Genomic DNA, 22,807 nt, shown 5'->3' with positions numbered 1-22,807 from the left:
GTTATCAGTTTATTTATTGTTAGTTTAGCCATTGTGAATCAAACCTCACATGCTGGGAAATTGACAGAACCAAGGTCCTATAAGGTAGAGTGGCAGATTTCTGATTGTGGTGACTAGTTCAAGTGCAGACACCTCAAAATGTCTGGCTGGAAAATAATCTGCTGCCCATTTCTAATTATCTTAGCTGCAAGATCACTCAACTGTTTCCACTTTGGCTTCAAGCTGCTTTAAAAAGAGCAAACAACTCTAATTTCTCTTAGCCAGTTTGCCAGCTGGAGATGCAGAATGGCGTGGGGAGCTGATTAAAAGGAGGTGGTGCTTTAAAAACCAGGAGCCAATCGACCTGAACTCTGTTTCTTCCTGCCTTTATATGTTGTTTGTGAAGCTGTAGGTAAGTGATTTGCTGGCCTCGTCTTGGAGAGGTTTTATGTATTGTTCATGTGGTCATAATTCTCGCCCATTTTCCTTTCATACTTCTCAGGTGGGGGAATAATTACTGCTTTTGGTTCCTGCTTTTGGGCGTATTGTTCATGATTCACTGAAAAGCTGGGTCTGTCTGTCCTTCCTGCTTCCTTCCTTCCTTTCCCCTTTTAACATCTCTTTGTTTAGAAGAAAGAAATCAATTTTTGAATTGATTTCAAATTGCATTTGAATTTGGAAAATTAAAACAAATGAACAGCAAAATACCATTATTTTTAGAGCTCATAAGACAAAACCTGGCTGACTTGGGGTTTTGACTATTGGTTCTTATAACAAATGGCTCCTTTAAGATGGCACCAAAGTCAATACTAATGGTTATTATGATTAAGTACAGCTCCTTTGGTGTCTGTTTCCTGCTCTCCAGCTTCCCTCCCCTCTCTCCAGTGCACACAGATGGTTTCTGTAAAGTGTCCCTGAGATACACATAGGCAAGGAGAGAAAGTTTGTAACTGTGACCTCCACCTCCCTTTCTGTGTTTTCCCTCTGCCTGACAAGTCAGGATGCTCGCCATGCCAGGGGCTCCACTGCGGTTGCCCACCTCCCTGGCCTGTACCCACTTTCTAAGATCTTCCAAACTTAAGGCATTTCACAATTCTCCTCTTATCATCCCTCTTCTGTAAACTCCCTAGCTCGGGGTCCTGCTCCCTGCAAGGCCAATGCTAAGTCATGTCAATGATAACAAGGTCCAATCTCTGCACTAAAGATTCATAATGGTGGTTTCAGTATGGTTTGTGTCTTAGATGGCATCAATTCAAAAGTGGGACTGATGGTGGGGTTTTCGGGACCCTGTGGTGGACATCCTAGAGAGAAAGCAGATGTACACTTTTGGGAGCCTCCCATAATATTAAAATACTTTGTTTATAGAGGACTTCACATGTTACCAAGTATTATTTTCCCCTATGAACAGCATGGTAGAGTATGAATATATTTCCTATAAAAATAAGGAAACTGGATCAGAGATGTGAAACAATTTGCTGTTATGCAACCAGTAAATGGCCAAGCTGAAATTGGCACTCAGCTCACCCTGGATTTGAAACTCTTTGTTTTAATCTTTTGTCCCAAGAATTTTTTGAGGAGTAATTGTTCTAGGCCCTGTGGTGGAGGCAGAAGTGGGAGATGCAAATATGACCCTGTCTTCATTGTGGTTGATTATATTCTAAGTGTTGGGATATAGACAAAATAAGTGGAAAAATATATTTCAGAAATTACAAGTCATGGAAAATACCGAGGAATATTGGGGATGGGGGTGGGAGGGCTCCTCTGATAGCTCTTAGAAGAGGTGTCATTAATACTGAGGCTTGAAGACCAGGAAAGATCGAGTAATAAGAGCTGCAAGGGGTAGACCAGACCAGGAGAAAGATGAAAACCATGTCTTGAGGCGCACTCAGAATGCATAGAATCATGTGGTCCCTTCAACTGGGTGCTCTCAGGAGCCGTGTTCTTCACACGGAGATGCTCTTACTGGTTGATGAAGCCTCATCAGGAATTGTTCCACTATCATGCCAACCATATTCATGAGTTCCCTTATGTGCTATTACTCATTTGTTTGCGTGCTATAAAAAGGCTGATTCTTCAAAAGAAGTTCACAAACTTCTTCAAGTTTCCTGTTGAAGGTGGATATGCTATTGAAAATTCTGCCTGTGGTCTCAGTTTTCAGGTTCACAATTACTGTGTCCCATGTATGGGACTGTGCATGGCTTGGGCAAACCCATCCCAAATGCTGGAGACGCAATTTACGGGGGCCGCACTGACAAAGTGTGGGGGGTATACCACCAAGAAGTGATCAGGTGGAATTTTGCATGTGAGTATCAGCCTAAGGGAAAACGGATTATGTGTTCTGGGTCTGCAAGAAGAGAGGATTAGGGCATCTTTTGCTAAGGTGGTTCCATCACACTAAAATGACTAGGTGCTTTGCATTTGACAGATACTGAAACAAGGTCTTGATAATGCTGGAATTTTAGGTTAAGCCACCTGATTCACCTGCTTCTAGCCCTCCCTTCCAGCCATTCCTCAGCCATTTATTTCATTAAGCCTTGGCTGCACGCCCCTCCCAGTACCAGGCCTTGTGCTAAAGGTGAAAGTATTGCCATCCTGGCTCCTGCCTTTAAGGAGGCTACACTTCACAGGAAGAGATGGAACATAAACTTGTTTCACACTTTGAGAAGAAAGAAAACCTAATATCCCATCAAATGTCAGGTATTGGCAAAGAGAAGTTTAATAGGAGTTTAGGAGAGAAGGGAACACGTCCTGGAAGCTGTCAGACAAGGGGCTTGGTGTGGGGTAGCAGTTGCATTTGTGGAGAACAAACACAAGAGGAGATTCCAGGGCGTAGGCCTGCCCTGGGTATTGTCAGGTGACCTTTCAGGGGTGAGATTCACATTGCTGCATGCTCAGACTGACTTTTGCAAATGGCTCAGGAAGAGAGGTGCTAGGCTGTTGTGCTGTAAATGTCCTAAGGGAAGAAGTGTGAAGTGCTCTCGCTTTCTTTTTCATCCACCTTCCTCAGGCTCCATATTGTGTTTTGATGTCTGATTCCCCTTTCAAGGATGCTCTTAACATTCACCTAGGTACACCAACTGCTGGTGTGTGTATGTGAGGAGGAAAAATGTGGTTGGCATTCAAGCAGATCACTTTCATTGCTATGGACATTTCTCCAGCACAGCCATGCACTTTACAATACTTTTTGATGGTGGCCTGGTATGAAGGGAGGAGTTGGAATGAGCATAATTCAGGCTTGAGGGTCAGGATGGGGGGGGGGTTGCTGGGCTTGGGAGGGGCCGATGACCATAAGTGGAGAAACCCAGCACAGCTAAGAACATTATGCAGCACCTTTAAAATGGGCCACTTATACTATGGGAGATGTGTAAGAGCAGGAGACACGGTCCATGCCCTCACAAACCAGCAGACATGGTTGCAAAAACACTCTGCACGATGGAAGTGGTATTAGGTGGTAGGATCAGCAAACGTGGTCCATGTAGCTCCACAGGAAATACAGGGAGGCTGACAGGGATCAGGGTGAAGGTGCACTGTTAACCATTAGAGCTATCCAGCAGCGGGGGGGGGGGTGCCTTCTGGGGTGCTGAGCTTCTCCCAGTAAGGTGTTCCAAGGGCAAGATGCTTCTGAATTTGGCATGGAGCTGTCCAAACAGCTTAGACTGTGAGCTGCTTCCTATTAGAATCTGGGAGTTTGCAGCTTCCTGCCTTTGAGCTGACCTCACACTTCGAAAGGCATGGAAGCTACCTGTGGTCACCACAAAGGCCTGACCAGCAGGCTGGAAGGATTCCCTAGACTAGAATGTATCCCTGTGCTCTGCAGCGGGATCTTTGCCTGACTAGCAAGAAAGGCTGCTAAAGACTTCACTGACTTGACTGCTTCGGGGCTGCTCTGGGAAAGTGGTTTCAGGCTTGTGTCTTCATAGACAGGTGTCAGCCAAATGTGTGGCAAGTCTCTTCACTGTGGGAGGTGCTTTTATGCCTAAAGCCTGGGGAAGCAGGAGAACTAAAACATCGCCTGAGGCAATCTGCTACAGGTTGGGCTCTGCAAACCTTCCCATCCAGCTAATGATGAGGGCCTGATTGAAAGCAGCCAAGGGAAATTACAAAAATAAAGCAGCTTTAACCATGGTAACCTCCTGTCCATTCCACTAAGGCTAAGGCCTGGGCCCCAACACTCCTGGGAGGAAAATGGGGACTTTGGAGACATCTCCCCAAGGTCTTCTGATTTGAATTCTGGGCTCCTTCCCTGGTAACAGAGTCAGGTTTGCCAGGATTTGGAAGATCCTTCTTGGTGGTCTCAGTTCTAGGGGTACACGGACAGCAAAAATGACTTCCCACCCCTTCATGAATCCAGAGTGAAATTCCTGGAGCAAGACTGAGCTCCATAAGATAAGCTAGTCCTTACATTACATGAGATTTCTGTGATAAACAAGCAGACAATCCAGAGAGCCTGGTTGCTGCTTGCTGATGCAGCCTTGGCCAAAGTCTTGTTCTCCAGCTGATAGAAAGGAAGTTATGGCAATGACTCACTACTCTTGGATGGTCCAATTGGCTTGCTCTTGCCAAGTTGCCTGCCAGAGGGATCACCTTATGGGTGAAATGGTAAACTGGACTCTGAAGTCAAGCTCCAAGCAAGGGATCAGACATTTATCAAGAACCTACTACACATCTAACTTAAAGGTTAGATCCAACCTGGCTCATCTTAGCAGCAATTTACATTTATGGCTCTGCCATTAGCCATTCATTTGGTTTCTTTTGAGCCCCTCCTTTTGGAGGGAATGGGTTTAGTGTGTGGGTGTCAATGAGATAGAGCAGCATTTTACTTGCCCTTGATAGTAGACTGCCTCAGAACTTGACTTGCATCAACCACAGGCTTTGTGGTCCTCAGCCCTAGCTTTAGCTGGCAGTAGAGTCTGCTTTGGCCCCAGTTTCCATGGCAGGGGATCTTAGAGACTGCCAGGGTGTCTGAGATCACTCTTCGGGTTGTTTCGAATCAATGAGGTCTTCCTCTATTCCAAAGAACTTGGGATAAACCTTGTGTTTACTATGCTATAAAGGGACTTGACATATTAAGTGCTCAGGGCCAGGTGTGGCTTGAATAGCTCTCACAGCAGATTATAGTACTTACCAGTTTCCTGTGCCTTGGAGAGACACCAGAGCGCAGGTGCAATTGGGTTAAACTTTTCATGCAATTTCAAAACCTGAGACTCTCAAGGCTCTGATACCCTGCTGCCGCTCCCCCTCCCCTGCCCGGCATTTTCATCATTCTGGGTTCTCCCTTCTCTCTCCTCTTTTCTCCTTGTTGAAATATGTTTCTAATCTTCAGGCCTCTCAAACGCATCGGTGTTTCCTGCTTCAGTGGTCCCGGTGGAATCACTCATTCTGTATTTAATGTATTCCACACTTTAAATGGGCCTGTTAATTACTCCCTCCTCACTCTGAATTTACTAATTTATTGATCAAATTTCTTTTTGTGCATGTGAGTTTTATTTTGTATGTGCAAAGAATTTATTTGGATCAATTTTATTGACCCCCCCAACCCTTACCTCCTGGGATATTTTCCCAAACTTTAATTAAGTCTCGGAAGTCTCTTTGCTTTAAGGGGAACTGCTTGCTTCCTCCTTTTGTGAGCATCGATAGCATCTGGGTACTCCAGGCTATGGTGGGTCTAACCACATTCTGCAGCAGGTAGATGTTTTAAAGGGCATTCTAATAGGGAAGCAGATCTCAACAGTGTGCTTCCCAGACCAGCACCTAAGAGCTAGTTAGAAATGCAAATTCAGACTTCCCCACACCCCACACCTACTAAATGGAAAACTGTGATGGGACCCAGCAGTCTGTGTTTTAACAAACCTTGTAGGGCATTCTGATACCCACTCGAGAACCGCTACTCTAGTCCCAGGGTTTGCCAACCTGAACATCACTGCTATTTTGTGCCAAATAATCCTTTCTGGTGAGGGCTATCCTGCACGTTGCGGGGTGTTTAGCACCTACTGGCTTTTGCTCACTGGAAGCCAGTAATGCCTGCTAGTTGTGACAAACAGAAATGGCTCTAGATGCTGCTAAATATCTTGGGTGCCGGGGGGGGGCAGTCATCCCTGATTGGGAACCACTATACTAGGGGTTCAAGTGACCCTCCCCTCCATCTTTAGAATCATATTTCCTTTGGGAACTGCATGTATCAGATGAAAGAGTAAGGCCTTGACAGTTTTGTTTTGTGTTTCACATGTATATATTTTCCTATCCCCAAGTCTGGCTCGGACTAAGCAGACAATAAACTCCAAAGCCTCATTTTGTTTGAACGGTTAATTTCACCACATAGGATTAATGCCTACTCCGTAGCCTTTGTACCAAACTCCCTACACTCTCCAGATGCTGACCTGATTTCAGTTTCCCCCCAGAGACTTGACATCTCGAGGCTGTGAAAGAACTGAGTTGGATGATTCGGGCAATGTCATCACCAAGGTGGTGAGAGTGGGGATAGGGACTTGGTAGCATCTTTGGTCCATGCCTCTGTCCCTAATGAGAATGCAAGCGCAGGTGTCGCTGTGAAAGGGCCAGGTGGAAGTTGCTGTCTAGATTATGTTGGTGTCTAGGTTATGTGGGTTGGGCTGCAGGAGTTTGCCTTTGGACATAAGTCATAGGGGAGGGGACTTCAAAACGTTCACGGAAAATAGAATTAAAAGATGAGTTAATCTTGGTACTAAAATTTTGAAATCTGTGCCCTACAAAGGAGCTTCAAAAAAGTTTGTGGAAAATCATATTCTGAATAAGCTATTCATGGATTTCAATTTTCCACCAAAATAAACTCTGTTCCCTTTTCCCAGGAATGTTTTACAGTTGCCACGTAACTACAGTAAATTGTTCCATCTGCGTATCCTCTGCTTTCTCTCCCTCCCCTATTTCTGTGCATGTGAAGTTTGCTCTTTGCTCCTATGCTTAAGTGAGTCCATCTTTGCCTCTTGTGAAGCACTACTGTGGGTAGAGAGGCCAGGATGCAGATTTAGAGAGGTGTGAGGCATATGGTTATGCCACTGTCAACTCGGGCACTGGTCCACTGAGAGGTACCAGTCGGAGGAGGCAGTCACGGAAACCTACCTCCCACTGCAGAAATGTGCCAGAAACTTAGTTATTTTTCCCCATCAGGCCAATCTGGGAGGTGAAGTATCTGTTCCTCAGCAGTACCCTTAAGCCCGTGTGGCATTCCCCCTCCCCAGGCCAGGCAGCTAATTAAGAGACAGCCAGCTGGAAGGCTTTCCACAGTGCCAATCTAGATGTGCCCTAAAACATCACTGGAATAAACCAGCAACATAATGTGAGCTTATTCTGGTTTCCATACACGACTTCACAGAACTGGTGACATGTAAATTGGTTCTGCTCCTTCCAAAGTTGACAACATCCTCAAGCGAAAATTAAAAAGAAAATCCAAGCAAATAACAGCACCACAAACAAACTCGCTTTACAGTCACGGTCAGCTGAAATTCTGACACCTAATAATGTATGGTGTAGTGCTGATAATAGCAACAAAAGATTTATTAACTAAACTTCAGAACCCTTTAATATGACTGAAATTGGTGCAGAAATTCACAAAAGAAAAATGAAGAGCACGAATGAAAAAAGTGCTAAAATAGCTTTACCCAGTGCAAATAACTTAATTAATAGAAAGTAAATTGACTAATGGGAAGAATTCTATTTTTGCTAATAGAACATCAGTTTCCCCCCACCTTCATTAAATTAATATCAAACAAATATTTGAAAAGCGTGTTCAAACCATCCTCAAGTCTCGGGCCTTTTCTGCTCAGCTCTGCAGAAAGTCTCTCGAACTACACTTCATTCAGTGATGCTGGGAATTAAACCTTTTAGGCTTCGACTTTGTCACTGCCTGCCCTGTACCTTGATATGCATGTGTCTGTTCTCATACAGTTTGGGGGTCCCATCTTGGCTATCCTGTTTTACTCTTTCAGCTTGGTAGCCTGGCTGCCATACAGGCTGGCAGTAGAAATTGCCCCATGATTCCATCTTCAGAAATGCTGTTCACGTGCACCTGCAGCAGCAATGAAGCTCAGTCCCAAACTCAGGTGTGCAGAAAATGTAGCTTGCCTAATTTTCTTTTTTTTTTTTTTTTTGACAGGCAGTGAGACAGAGAGACAGGTCTTCCTTCCGTTGTTTCACCCCACAAATGGCCGCTACGCCGATCCGAAGCCAGGAGCCAGGTTCTTCCTCCTGGTCTCCAATGAGGGTGCAGGGCCCAAGCACTTGGGCCATCCTCCACTGCCCTCCTGGGCCACAGCAAAGAGCTGGCCTGGAAGAGGAGCAACTGGGACAGAATCCAGCGCCCCAACCGGGACTAGAACCCGGTGTGCTGGTGCCGCAGGTGGAGGATTAGCCAAGTGAGCCTCGGCCCTGGCCTTGCTTAATTTTCTTTACATTGTCCTGGAAAAAAAGAGCACAGACTTGGAATTTTTAATTAAGTCTTGACAGTTCAGAGGGATTGTATTACGGGAAGGAAATAGAGAAGTGCTCACTAGCCAGAGGCTGGGTCCCATGCCACCCCAGATCAAAAATCACTGGCTGTCTTTATATAGGAATCCAACATAAGACTCCTTTTCAAGAATTGTCTTTTGATAGTAGGGGGTGAGGATCTTTTTGATTGTCAGCCAGAGAAAGTGAGGCCTTGTGAAGGGTGTTAGAAGTGGACAGAATATAACAAATTTCCCAAAGTTTATTTAGAAGAGGTAGTGGGAACTTTTGCAAGGGGGATGATCACTCTGTGCTGTGAAACATTAGGATCTGTCGTTTTGCTGACATTTCTTCTCTTCTAATTATCAGGGTACTTCAAAATGTGTAAAAATGGAACTAAAAGATAATGTGCATTCTTCCATGAGCTTTTTCAAGACTCCTTGTATTGTTATGTAAAGACATCTTTGAATGAAGGAGCTAGTTTTCCTTCTCATAATTTATCCTCTCTGGATTTGTGGGTCTGCACAGGAACTTGGATCTGAGTATGCTTTGCCAAGTATTATGCTTAACATTACCATAACAGTCTGGAGTGGCCACTGTTGTGGTATAGGTTAAGCTACAGCTTACAACACTGGCATCCCATATTGAGGTTCTGGTTTGTGTATGGCTACTCTGCTTCCACTCTAGCTCCATGCTCATGCATCTGGGAAGGCAGCAGAAGATGGCCCAAGTGCTTGGGTTCCTGCCATCCACATAAGAGACCCAAGTGAAGCTCCTGGCTTCTGTCTGGCCCAGACTGTCATTGTGGCCATTTGGAGAGTGAACCAGTGAATGGAATATCTGTCTCCCTCACTGTCACTCTGCCTTTCACAAAAATACAGTGCTTATATAAAAGAAAACACTCTGGGGAGATGGACATTGTGGGAAGCCAGAAAGGAAAACCTTCATGGTGGATGAAGACAAACTATGGTGATAAACAGTATGAGCAAGTGTAAGATGACATGGTTGGCATTAGCTCAGTTTCCATTTTGTGGAACTAGTCTTGGAGTTATCAGCCCATGAATTTGAGACTTCATTGTGTTCTTCATCTCAGTGAATTGTGGCATCCAAGAATGATTCCCTAGGCTAAAGGTGACACAGTGCTTTGGAAACTTGGGGTTCCCCATCTAGCCCTTAAGATCTTAAGTTATAATTGTGTTTTTGCAAATGTGTTAGGTTTGCCCTGTGTTGATGGGTTCGTGGCTCAAAGGTGGATACAGGCTTTGTGATTAGATGTATGATTTAGTTAGGTGGTCTGGAGTTCACATAGGTGTGTTGTGCATCTAGGGACATTCATAGGCTCTGGTACCTGTGATTTCTGAGGTGACTTGTTCTCTGGAATACCTTTGCATAGACCTAGTTCCTTAGCTGGCATGACTATCCTGGTATGGAGGCTGGTGTGAGTCTGTAGCCTGCATACACATTGAAAGGAACTGTAAACATCAGCCTTTGACTATAAGACTGCAGTGCATCCTTCAATATTTGAGGGAAACCACTCAAGGAAATTTTGGGCTGAATACCACAATCCAGTGACTTGCAGCACACAAGTTCATTAATAATTTGAGGGGGTTTAGTCCATTTTAAGGCCTATTTCATGACAGAATGTACTTAGTCCTTAATATTGTAGATTTTGCTTTTGCTTCCAGTTTACCACAGCTTTGAGGGTGGTAAAGACTATGTGTGTGAAATTCATGGGGTATGTATATGTATGGTTTTATTTTTTTGGGATTTAGGTACATATTGTGTTTTGTCCCACATAATACCAACTTTGGTCTGATCTTACGTTAAGGGTAATTCCCAGAGAATATATTTCTGGAGCACTTAAACAAAATGTAACAGCATTGTCCTGACTGAGGAGGAAAGCCTTGAGCCATCCAGGAAACTCGCTCACTCACTTCAGCGAAGACATGGGAGTATCCCACTGCCTGGAAACAGTCAATAAAATCAATTTGCAGGTAGGCGAAGGGCCTTCAACTCCACTTGTATCCTATATCACATTTGTAGCAGCTTCCCTGCATTATAAACACGAGAAGGAAGCTGACATACACCGAGAAGATGTGAGGCTGGGAAATCTCAGTAGAAATTTGGCATGTTTAATTCCATCATCCCCCTTCCCCCATGTGTACCTTCAGTGGGATGCTTGGGCTAGGAAAGGCAGGGAAGGATTAGAGGGCATAGGATTTCTGTCAGGACATGGGGAACAGGGTAGAGAAGAAAAACTGCTGTCCAAGCAATCTTCTTCATTGTGTGGCTGGGGCGGTAGGACCTGGAGACGGACTAGCAGGTGTATGCTGTGGCTCACAGGCTGTGCAGGCAGCAGTGGGAGCAGCTGCATTAGCTCAAGCATGTCCCTTTGAAGTATTCAGCTGCGTTACAAATCTGCCTGGCAATGAAATATTGCTTAAAAATTAAGTAAGTATATAGAAATTATAAGCTTAAAGGTCTTAGATGTTTCACTCCTGAAAATAGCTTAATAAGATTTCACTTTGAAGCCATAACTCTAAATTGATTGTACATTTCCACTTATATTTACAAGGCTGTCATTAACAAGGTGAATTCTTTCATGGATCACAAATATATAAAATGTTAAGTATGCACAGCTTCCTTCTTGCCTCTAGAATATAATTACAATTGGAAGCTTCTTTTAAACATCTCTACGTGTAGTTCTAAGACAACCCACATAAGGAGGAATCATCAGACCAAGACAATGAAGATATTGACCACCAGCGATTTCGGCCTGGAGGCCTACTGGGTTCTTGTGCACAATCCTGATAGGGCATCCTGAACCACAGTTGTGGTTGTTTTATTGGTGATCCCATAGCCTCTAGAGGTGAGTGATCAGTGACTTTTCCTCCTTCCCTCAGTTAAAGGTACATACATTCTGTAATACCTTTGCAGCTTTTATCCCAGTTGATAAAACCTTACATTATATTAATGTGTCTCTCCTCATTCTAAAAAACTCAGAAATGGATGAGTTCCTGATATACTAATACTTTTTCCCATTCATTCATATTCTTAGGATCATAAATATCTTAAGGATATTTAAATTTATATCCAGTTGAATTCCAGATATTTCATTTGACTTTGTCTGATTTGAGACCACAGTTTATGGGCCATTCAGATATTCCCCGGAGTCAGAAAATGTCCTTCAATTGAGGTATTTACTATTCTAGTTTCTGTATTTCTATGTTGATACAATTTAAATTAATAATGCCTCATGAATGAGAAATAAGTACTAGAAATGCATTCTGTTATATTCACTTACTTTTACAACCATTTGTTACTGCGTGTGTCTCATTATGGAAGCATGAATCCTCATGGATTTATTGTATTTCAGCCAACTATAGTTATTATTCTGTTGTCACAAATTTGGCTGGTGGGAAACTTTAAATTTTTTCTATGTCCTAATGTGACCTAGTAATCATTGAAAGTTTTGTTGCATTCTGCAAAAATAAGATTTTGCAGACTTACTTCTTACCTTTCACCAGACATGGAATTTTTCTAAGCAGCTGTAGTTTCTTTTAGTGGAAAACATAGAACCTGAGCAGTAGGGGGCACTGTAGTGGTATCATTGCCCTTAGGTCATTTTAGGGAACAGAGCTAGAAAACATTGGTGCTTTTTCCCGTTGGAGATTATTTCCAGTTTATTTCTAATGGCACAGAATTCATTTCTAAGTTTTTGATTCCTAACACAGTAAATATAATTATTGACTTAATTTGGTTTTAAAAAAGTTCCAAAATAGTAATAGGATATTAAAATCAACAACAAAACTATAGAAAAAAATCAAGATTTTTTTATTCTCAGCCCAATCCAACTAAGAATATTGAGTCAGTTTTTTATTCTAAAATCACTAATTCTTTTTGTGTGGTTAAATAAGTATTTGATGAATAATTTCAGTTATTTGCTTCCGCTTTTAAGACTTTCAGCAGTTGGTGTTTCCTAGTTCTCAGAAAATGAAGGCTGTCTACCACTACCCTTTTCCTGGTGGAAAAAGGAGTTTAAATATGGGGAGGGGCACCTGTTCTCTACCTGGAGAAGATAGAAAGGTGACTTGCTCAGTCTCCATGGTTCTGGTCCACATACAATGGTACAAGATTCATGTATGTGATCTCTGATTGAATAAACTAATTTGGATGCCTATTTACTTTGCAATCGTATTAGACTTCACGATTCCACACACTTAATTATTTTCTAACTCTACTGAATTCTATCCTTATCTTAAAATTTCTTATATTCTTTTCTGAGGTATGTGTCCTTTTCATAACATTACAACATTCCCTTAACAATTCAATATATCAGGGCCTGTGCTGTGGTGCAGTGGGTTAACGCCCTGGTCTGAGGAGCCGGCATCCCACATGGGCGCTTGTTTGAGACCTGGCTGCTCCACTTCTGATCCAATTCTCTGCTGTAGCCTGGGAAAGTGGTAGAGAATGGCCCAAGTCCTTGGGCCCCTGCACCCGCGTGGGAGACCTGGAAGAGGCTCCTGGCTCCTGCCTTTGGATTAGCGCATCTCCGGCTGTTATGGCCAGTTGGAGTGAACCATTGGATGGAAGACCTCTCTCTCGCTGCCTCTCTCTGTAACTGACTTTCAAATCTTTAAAAAAAAACAAATACCAGTTTGGTAATAGTTCAAAGCATGATGTAACTTGAAGTTTATAAGGTGATTTTTTTTTTCCAATTGACATTGTTTACATAACACTAGTCTTTCATTTTCCTATTGGGATTAAAGTGATAGACGATTAGCATTCTATATTATAAATATAACTTCTGAAGGTTTTGCTTTGGAACATTTGATTCATAAGTCATAACTTGGATTTGACTTTGTATATATTAAATATCTTAATTTTGACTAATTTTGAAGAGACTTTTGGATAGATAGCTTAATACTATAATCAAACTTCTAAAATCCAGTTTAAAATACTAGAAAGTATAATCGGCATATATAAAAATAGAGTAATTCCTGGAACTATATCTTTCCAGTGTCTGTGTATTTGAAACATTTCCAGTTCTAGAGTTCATAAAAGAATATTTTTAGACTTATAACAATTTCCATGCAATACCATGAGTTTTTTCATACATAGAAAGCTCTAGATATTTTCATTCCAGTGTAGAAATATGCCATGACCCCATTTCCAATTTTGATTTCTGTAAATATATAAAATTGGATTCTTTAGTGTTAAGGTAGACAGAACAATTCTTATTTTGTTGTTGTACTTTTATATCACCTTTTGGAATTTAAATGGTATTCAATATTCTAACAAATTATATGTTTTTTAAAACAAGGTTTAAAAAATATTTTATACCAAATAAGAGATTCAAGTTAAACTGACTCAGAGTGGGGAGGGGGGTTTGCCATGTGCAGATGTTTGTCTTGTCCCAGCACTTCCTGTCAGTAAAGTGGAGTATTTCTTCTCTTGAACTGAAGAACATATAGGACGCTCATCTAGTCTAGAGGCAGAGAGTATACACACATCTTGGTCTAGGTGGGAAGTGATCACAACAAAATTATACTGGCAGGCTAGATTCTTACCTCAAATGACAAACCTTCCTGAACTGAAAAGGGCTCACATACAGAGAATTCACAGGCAGTAGAGGGGAGGGAAGGGAAAGAATGAAGGTAACATCTCAAATTTATTTGAAAGAGTTAGAGAGGGAAAGTGAATGATTGATTTTTCCATCTGCTAGTTTCATTGCCCAAATGGCCATAACAGCCAGGGCTGGGCCGGGTCAAAGCAAGGAGCTTTATCTGGGTTTATGTGGGTGCAGGGGCCCGAACACTTGGACCATCTTTCTCTGCTTTCCCAGGCATATTAGCAGGGAGTGGCATCAGAGGTGGAGCAGCTGGGACTGGAACCAGCATACATATGGAATGCTGGCACTGCAGTACTAAGTTTAACCCACTATGCCAAAGTGCCAGCCCTGGGAGGGTAACATCTTGCTAGGTGTGCATTCAAACTTTCATCCATCTCTACCTTTTACTTGTATCTGTGTTGCTCTTTCTTCTGTAAGCACTTGCTGTTTCCTTGACTTGCAACCACCAAATTAGTAGTTCTGGACTCTTTTAAAGATGTATTTATTTGACTGGTAGAATCACAAAGAGCGAGAGACAGAACTTCGATCTGCTGGTTTACTCCACAAGTTGCCACAATAGCCGGAGCTGAGCCAGGCTGAAGCCAAGAGCCTGGAACTCTATCTTGGTCTCCCATGTGGGTGTCAGGGGCCCAAGCACTTGGGCCATCTTCCTCTTTCCCAGGCACATTAGGAACTAAATTGATCAGAAATGGAGCTGCCAGGGCTTAAACAAGTGCCCATATGGGATGCCAATGTTGCAGGCAGTGGCTTAATCCACTGCACCACCATGCTGACCCCTGAACTCTTGTTTTCTAAAGAACTGCAGATCTGTCACAGAACTACAGAACTGTTACTGTGGAAAGTTGACAGAAAGGTAACAATCTAGGAGATGACATAAGATAGGAAGAAACAGGAGATGGTTTTCTTTCCACCTCAGTTCTTTTTTTAAACTTTATTAAATAAACATAAATTTCCAAAGCACAGCTTTTGGATTACAGTGGCTTTTTCCTCCCATAACCTCCCTCCCTCCCGCAACCATCCCATCTCCCACTCACTCTCCCATTCCATTCACATAAAGATTCATTTTCGATTCTCTTTATATACAGAAGACCAATTTAATATATACTAATATTTCAACAGTTTACACCCACACAGAAACAAAGTGCAAAGTAATGTTTGAGTACTAGTTATAGCATTAAATCACATTGTACAACACATTAAGGACAGAGCTCCTATATGGGGAGTAAGTGCACAGTGACTCCTGTTGTTGATTTCACAATTGACACTCTTGTTTATGGTGTCAGTAATCACCCGAGGCTCTTGTCATGAGTTGCCAAGGCTATGGAGGCCTCTTGAGTTCGCCAACCCTGATCTTATTTAGGCAAGGCTATAGTCAAAGTGGAAGTTCTCTCCTCCCTTCAGAGAAAGGTACCTCCTTCTTTGATGACCCGTTCTTTCCACTGGGATCTCACTTGCGAAGATCTTTCATTTAGGGTTGTTTTTTTTTGTTTGGCAAAAAAACAAACAGAAAAAAAAACAGAGTGTCTTGGCTTTCCATGCCTGAAATACTCTCATGGACTCTTCAGCCAGATCTGAATGCCTTAAGGGCTGATTCTGAGGCCAGAGTGCTGTTTAGGACATCTGCCATTCTATGAGTCTGCTGTGTATCCCGCTTCCCATGTTGGATAGTTCACTCCTTCTTAATTCTATCAGATAGTATTTGCAGACAATAGTCTTGTTTATGTGATCCCTTTGACTCTTAGACCTATCAGCGTGATCAATTGTGAACTGAAATTGATCACTTGGACTAGTGAGATGGCATTGGTACATGCCACCTTGATGGGATTGTATTGGGATCCCCTGGTACGTTTCTAATTCCACCATTTGGGGCAAGTCTGATTGAGCATGTCCCAAACTGTACATTCCCCTCCCTCTCTTATTCCCACTCTTATATTTAACAGGGATCACTTTTCAGTTAAATTTAAACACCTAAGAATAATTGTGTTAATTAGAGTTCAACCCATAGTATTAAGTAGAACAAAAAAATACTAAAAGGGATAAAGTATTAAGCTGTTCGACAGTCAGGACAAGGGCTGACCAAGTCATTGTTTCTAATAGTGCCCATTTCTCTTCAACAGGTTTCCTTTTTGGTGCTCGGTTACTTGTCACTGATCAGGCAGAATGTGATATTTGTCCCTTTGGAACTGGCTTAATTCACTTCAGCATGATGTTTTCCGGATTCCTCCATGTTGTTGCAAATGACTGGGTTTCATTGTTTTTGACTGCTGTATAGTATTCTATAGAGTACATGTCCCATAACTTCTTTATCCAGTCTACTGTTGATGGGTTGATTCTGGTTCTTGGCTATTGTGAATTGAGCTGCAATAAACATTGAAGTGCAGACCGCTTTTTGGTTTGCCAACTTAATTTCCTTTGGGTAAATTCCAAGGAGTGGTATGGCTGGGTTGTATGGTAGGGTTATATTCGGATTTCTGAGGAATCTCGAGACTGACTTCCATAGTGGCTTAACCAGTTTGCATTCCCACCAACGGTGGGTGAGTGTCCCTTTTTCCCCACCTCCTCGCAAGTATCTGTTGTTGGTAGATTTCTGTATGTGAGCCATTTTAACTGGGGTGTGGTGAAACCTCATTGTAGTTTGCATTTCCCTGATTGCTAGTGATCCTGAACATTTTTTCATGTGTCTGTTGGCCATATGGATTTCCTCTTTTGAAAAATGTCTATTGAGGTCCTTTTTAAGTGGGCTGTTTTGTTATTGTGAAGTTTCTTTATCTTTGTAGATTATGGTTATTAGTCCTTTATCTGTTGCATAGTTGCAAATATTTTTTCTCATTTTGTTGGTTGCTTATTCATGGATTGGAAGAATCAATATCATCAAAATGTCCATTCTCCCAAAAGCAATTTATACATTCAATGCAATACCAATCAAAATACCAAGGACATTCTTCTCAGATTGGGAAAAAATGATGCTGAAATTCATATGGAGGCACAGGAGACCTCGAATAGCTAAGCAATCTTGTACAACAAAAACAAAGCCGGGAGGCATCACAATACCAGATTTCAGGATATACTACAGGGCAGTTGTAATTAAAACAGCATGGTATTGGTACAGAAACAGATGGATAGACCAATGGAACAGAATTGAAACACCAGAAGTCAATCCAGACATCTACAGCTAACTTATATTTTCTTTTTTTTTTTTTTTTTTTGACAGGCAGAGTGGACAGTGAGAGGGAGACAGAGAGAAAGGTCTTCCTTTGCTGTTGGTTCACCCTCCAATGGCCGGCGCGGCCGGCGCGCTGTGGCCGGCGCACCGCACTGATACGATGGCAGGAGACAGGTACTTATCCTGGTCTCCCATGGGGTGCAGGGCCCAAGGACTTGGGCCATCCTCCACTGCACTCCCTGGCCACAGCAGAGAACTGGCCTGGAAGAGGGGCAACCGGGACTAGAACCCGGTGTGCCGGCGCTGCAAGGCGGAGGATTAGCCTAGTGAGCTGCGGCGCCAGCCAACTAACTTATATTTGATCAAGGATCTAAAACCAATCCCTGGCGCAAGGACAGTCTATTCAATAAATGGTGCTAGGAAAACTGGATTTTCACGTGCAGAAGCATGAAGCAAGACTCCTACCTTACACCTTGCACAAAAATCCACTCAATATGGATTAAAGATCTAAATCTATGACCGGCACCATCAAACTATTAGAGAACATTGAAGAAACCCTGGAAGATATAGGCAGAGGCAAAGTCTTCTTGGAAAAGACCCTGGAGGCACAGGCAGTCAAAGCCAAAATTAACATTTGGGATTGCATCAAATTGAGATATGCAGTGCAGATTAACACAAGGGAAGAGCAATCCATGGCTAGCCTGGTGAGAATGTGACACCTACTTCGCAATGGAGTTGAGCTGCACACAGCATGTGGCATTCAGGGATTCACTTTGAGATACATGCAAAGGCGTGGCCACATCCTAGAGCAATATTTATAAGCTGAATGTTAATGGCATGCAAACAAACAGTAACAACAGATCCGTCTTCAGTGACACTATAAGGGCAGCATCCAAAATGTATCTAGGTGATAAAAGATTCAAGGAGACATTTAGGCAAGTCAAGGTGCCAACTGAGTAGATTGTCTTATAATACTTTTCTCAGGATCGGTCTTCTGGACTCTACCTATAAGGTGGTATTTTATACTTTATTCCAGACGATAGACTATAGTGATAGACTACCTTGGACTTGATAAACTTTTAAAACCTGGTTGAGAGCTTATTGGAGGTCTAGCAGTTACCTAAATGAGCCTATTACCTCTTATAAAAAAAATCCAAATCACTGGCCAGGTGTACGGAACAAAACTTGAGAATGCTCTTAGACATTGTTGGGCTACCATGTGGACAGTGGCATTCAGACAGGCTTAATAGTCCAAAAGTCTGTTGAAGTCAAACATGTATCCTGTGTTTTGTAATTATGAAGGATGCTTATGCAAATGAGCCCAGATTTATAGATTATAATGCATTTTAATGACTTAATTATAATCCCAAAGAGAGAGAAAAGGGATGAAATTGTATACTGCTGTTACTCATCAGAGCTGCTTTGTTTTCTATTTTTTAAAGGTATGTACACATGGATTTTCAGAGGGAGATTCATAGGAGCTTCAGGAATGCTTATGTAATAGATTCCTGGCTTAGGGACTGGCACCGTGGCTCACTTGGTTAATCCTCCACCTGTGGTGCTGGCATCCCATATGGGCACCGGGTTCTAGTCCTGGTTGCTCCTCTTCCAGTCCAGCTCTTTGCTGTGGCCTGGGAAAGCAGTGGAGGATGGCCCAAGTGCTTGGGCGCCTGCACCTGCATGGGAGACCAGGAAGAAGTACCTGGCTCCTGGTGTCGGCGTAGCTCCAGCTGTGGCGGCCATTTGGGGAGTGAACCAATGGAAAGAAGACCTTTCTCTTTCTCTCTCTGTCAAATTTAGAAAAATAGATCCCTGGCTTAAAATAACTAGAGCAGAATAACTGCAGCATTATACACTCAACAGAGGGGATTTCTGAGAAGTGGTTAGTTTCTGAAAGGATAAACTGAGTGAGGGGCCATCTACCTCCAAATGTTACCTCCCAGTAAGATGCAGTCAAAGTATCTTGTAGATACTAATTAACTGGTGTTAAGGTGTAATAAGCCACTAACAGTCAAGGAAGATGTATTAGTAAATCGTTTTTTTAAAAAAATTAACTACCTTTTTAGCATCTACTGCCATGGATGAGAGCAAGGTCACCAGGGGAGAATGAAAGCTTAATGGAACTTCAATGGAAAGGAAAGGAGAAAAAGTTTAGGCCTTTCCTGGTTTGAGGAATTATAGCATAAGGGCATCAAGACCAGGAGAGAGATCAAAGACAAAATTCATCTGCTTCCAAATTTGACTCTAGTTAGTTCTTTTATTTACTTTGCTAGGAAACCTGAAACTGGAAAGATAAGCTCTTATACTTTTGTAACACTTCCTAACTTTGTAATGAGCTCTGTTATCACATTGGATCTTCACAGAACCCCATGAAGTTAGCCGAGTTGGATTTTGTTATATCCATTTGGCTGATAGCTGCATGCTAGTTCATCTTATTGGAAAAAGCTCAAGGAATTGAGTTAAGTACTTAAAGAAAAATTTCAAGTAGAAGATAACACTTACTCTTGTATCTTACATTATTTTGTTTTAAAAGATTTCAAAGTCAGCTATAGAGAGGGAGAGAGACAGATCTTCGATTCGTTGGTTCACTCCCCAGGTGACTGCAATTGGTAGGGCTGGGCCAGGCCAAAACCAAGAGTTTCATCTGGGGTTCCCATATGGGTGGCAGGAGCCCAAGCACTAAGACCATCATCAGGGAGCTAGATCAGAAGTGGAGCAGTGGGGACGTGAACTGGCACCCATATGGGATGCTGACATCACAGGCAGTAGCTTTACCTACTATGCCACAATTCTGACTCTTTACATTATGTTTTTTTAAAATATTGATTTATTTGAGAGGCAGAGTTACAGAGAAGAAGATACTGAGAGGTCTTCCATCTGCTGGTTCACTCCTCAAATGGCCACAATGGCTGGAGCTGGGTTAATCCAAAGCCAGAAGCTTCCTCCTGGTCTCCCACCTGGGTCTGGTGGCCCAAGCACCTAGGCTATCTTCCACTGCTTTCCCAGGTCATATTAGTAGGGAGTTGGATTAGAATTGAGTATCTTGGGTCCATACAGCAGACTCCTAGAATAACAATCACTCTAAAGAGCACCATGACCTCAGAATCGGCCCTTAAGGCATTCTGGTCTGGCTGAAAAATCCATGAGAGCACTTCAGGCATGGAAAGCCAAGACACTGTGGCAAAAATGTCATACACGAAGGATTTTGGTGAGACCCCAGTTGAAAGAAGTGGCCATCAAAGAAGGAACTTCTCTCTGAAGGGAGGAGAGAACTTCTACTTTGCTTATGGCCTTGTTTAAATACTGAAGGAGTTTGTGGATTCAAAAGGCTTCCATAGCCTAAGCGGCTCATGTCAAGAGCCTTGAGTGATCACTGATATCATACATAAGATTGTTAATTGCTTAACAAGAGTCACTGTGCACTAATTTTCCATGCAGGACCTCTGTCCTCAAATCATTGGAATGAGAGTTAATAGTAAAACTTGTCCTCAAAAGATTTACTTTGTTCTAGTGTATTAAGTGTAGGATATTTTTATATCTCATAAGCTATAGTTATGTCTAAGGGCTCACAAAAGATGTATCATTCTTGGGATCTTCAAAGTTAATTGTTTCTCAAATGCTTAAAAATATATGAATTAGTAAACCTCAGGAAGGTTTACTTCTGGTGTCCTATTGCACAGTAGGTTAACAATAGTTAACAATAACATAATGTATATTTCTGAATAGCTAGAAGACTTTTTTGAATGTTCATACTAAGAAATCTTGACTATGAAGTGATGGATGCTAATTATCCTAATTCTCATTGAAATACATGCATGTATCAAAATATTGCATTGTACCCATAAACGTACAATTATTATGTCAATAAAAACAATCTAATAAAAAATGGAGCAGCCAGAACTGGAACTGGTGCCCATATGTGTTGTCAGCACTGCAGCCGGAGGCTTAAACTATTATGCCACAGAGCAGGCCCTGATATATATATGATATGTTTTAAAAGCTATTTTATTGAGGTATGCTTAACATGCATAATATGATCTCACATCTGGGAAGTATATTCACTGAGAAGTTTTGACATGTATGTATCTTTGAAATCATCCCCATGATTGAGATAATACGCAAAACTGCCAAATGAATCTTCATGCTCCTTTGTAAGCCTTACTTCCCTGCACACTTGCTGTGACATTTTTTCCTTCATCTCTTTGAATTTCATGTGCCCTTCTTGCTGTTTAAGGTAGAAGCTGAAGTCATTGACCTGGACTTTTTCATATTTTGTAGCATATGCATTTAGTGCTACAAATCTCCCTCCAAGAACTGCTTTGGCAGTAACTCCAAACTTTGAATTGTGTTTTCATTTTCATTCAGTTCAAAATGTTTTCTGATTTCTTTTGAATTCTTTGATTCGTGAATTATTTGGAAGCATGTTAGTTTTCAAATATAAGTTTTCTAGACATTTTTCCATTATTTATAGTTTATTTCTATTGTGGCCAAGGAATATACTTTTTATGGAGAATTCTTTTAAGTATGTTGACATGTTTTATGTCTCTGAATATGATCTGTCTTGGTAAATACTGTGTGTATCCAAAAGTAATTTGTATTGTACTCTTGGGTGGAGTGCTTGGGAAATATCAATTAGGTAGAGTTAGTTGGCAGTATTGTTAAATGCTTATTTTCAGTCTTTAGGTTTTATCACTTGTTGAGAGTCAAGTCTTAAGATCTCTAACTATAATTGTAAATTTGTCCATTTTTCCTTACTGTTCTTTCAGTATTTGCTTTGTATGTATTAAAGTACTGTTACTAGGCACACAAATGTTTAGAATTGCTATGCCATATTTATGAATGGCAACTTTAGTATCAAGAAGTGATTATTTCTGATAATCTGAAATAATTATTTAATATTTTTCTAATATTAACATATTAGTAATATATTCCCCCTCGCTTTTACTTTTAACCTATTTACATATTTTAGATAGCAAATGCATCGGTTATAGGCAACATGTAGTTGGGTCATGCTTTTTAATTCAACATGGCAGTTTCTGCCTTTTTGATTTAGAGATTTAGATCAGTTACATATCATGTGAATATATGGTTAGATTTAACTCTCTAATTTTGCTATCTGTTTTCTGTTTGTCTCATCTTCTTCATACCCGTTTCCTGATTTTCTGCATTGTTCTGGAGAAATTTAATACCTGTTTTGTTTTTATTTCCTTTGATGGCTTATTAGATATAACTGTTCATTTTACCTTAGTTCTTTTAGGGTTTATGGTAGCCATCTTTAACTTATCATAGTCTGCCTTCAAATTGTACTACTTCTTTATATTATAAAAGGACTTAATAGTTTACTCCCATTTATCTCCTCCCAAGCTTTGTGCTTTCATTGTCATTTTATGTTTATATGTGTTATGAACTTCCTACTGCATTGTTTTTCTATAGTTACCTTTAAAGGGATTTTAAAGATAAGAAAAATGTCGTGCATATCTACTCATGTTACATTTCCAGTGTTATTTCTTTGTGTAGATCCAGACTTCATCTGGCAGCATTTTCATTTTCTTGTTCCTGACACTAAGTGGTGGTGA

At 41.5% G+C, this 22,807-nt stretch overlaps 1 protein-coding gene across 26 annotated transcripts in view; it reads left to right on the top strand.

Moving 5' to 3' along the window:
* The first annotated feature begins 224 nt into the window (after positions 1-224).
* Positions 225-22,807, top strand: part of LOC149119716 (uncharacterized) — a 367,358-nt gene continuing 344,775 nt past the window's right edge. For 7 of the 26 annotated variants that reach the window (XM_089324683.1, XM_089324684.1, XM_089324685.1 and 4 more), the window contains exons 1-2: positions 225-391; positions 2,131-2,281. In XM_089324683.1, the coding sequence (XP_089180809.1) occupies positions 2,158-2,281 (124 nt within the window). In that variant the 5' untranslated portion in view covers positions 225-391; positions 2,131-2,157. Of the gene's footprint in view, positions 392-2,130; positions 2,282-10,264; positions 10,431-22,807 lie in introns of all 26 variants that reach the window. The other 19 variants (XR_016228233.1, XR_016228236.1, XR_016228229.1 and 16 more) reach the window with 6 other exon arrangements.

This window comes from Oryctolagus cuniculus, chromosome X, assembly GCF_051225735.1.
Source record: "Oryctolagus cuniculus isolate XC-2025 breed Fujian yellow rabbit chromosome X, ASM5122573v1, whole genome shotgun sequence".
Taxonomy (NCBI): Eukaryota; Metazoa; Chordata; class Mammalia; order Lagomorpha; family Leporidae; genus Oryctolagus; species Oryctolagus cuniculus.
This window is presented reverse-complemented; position numbering and strand designations above follow the sequence as displayed.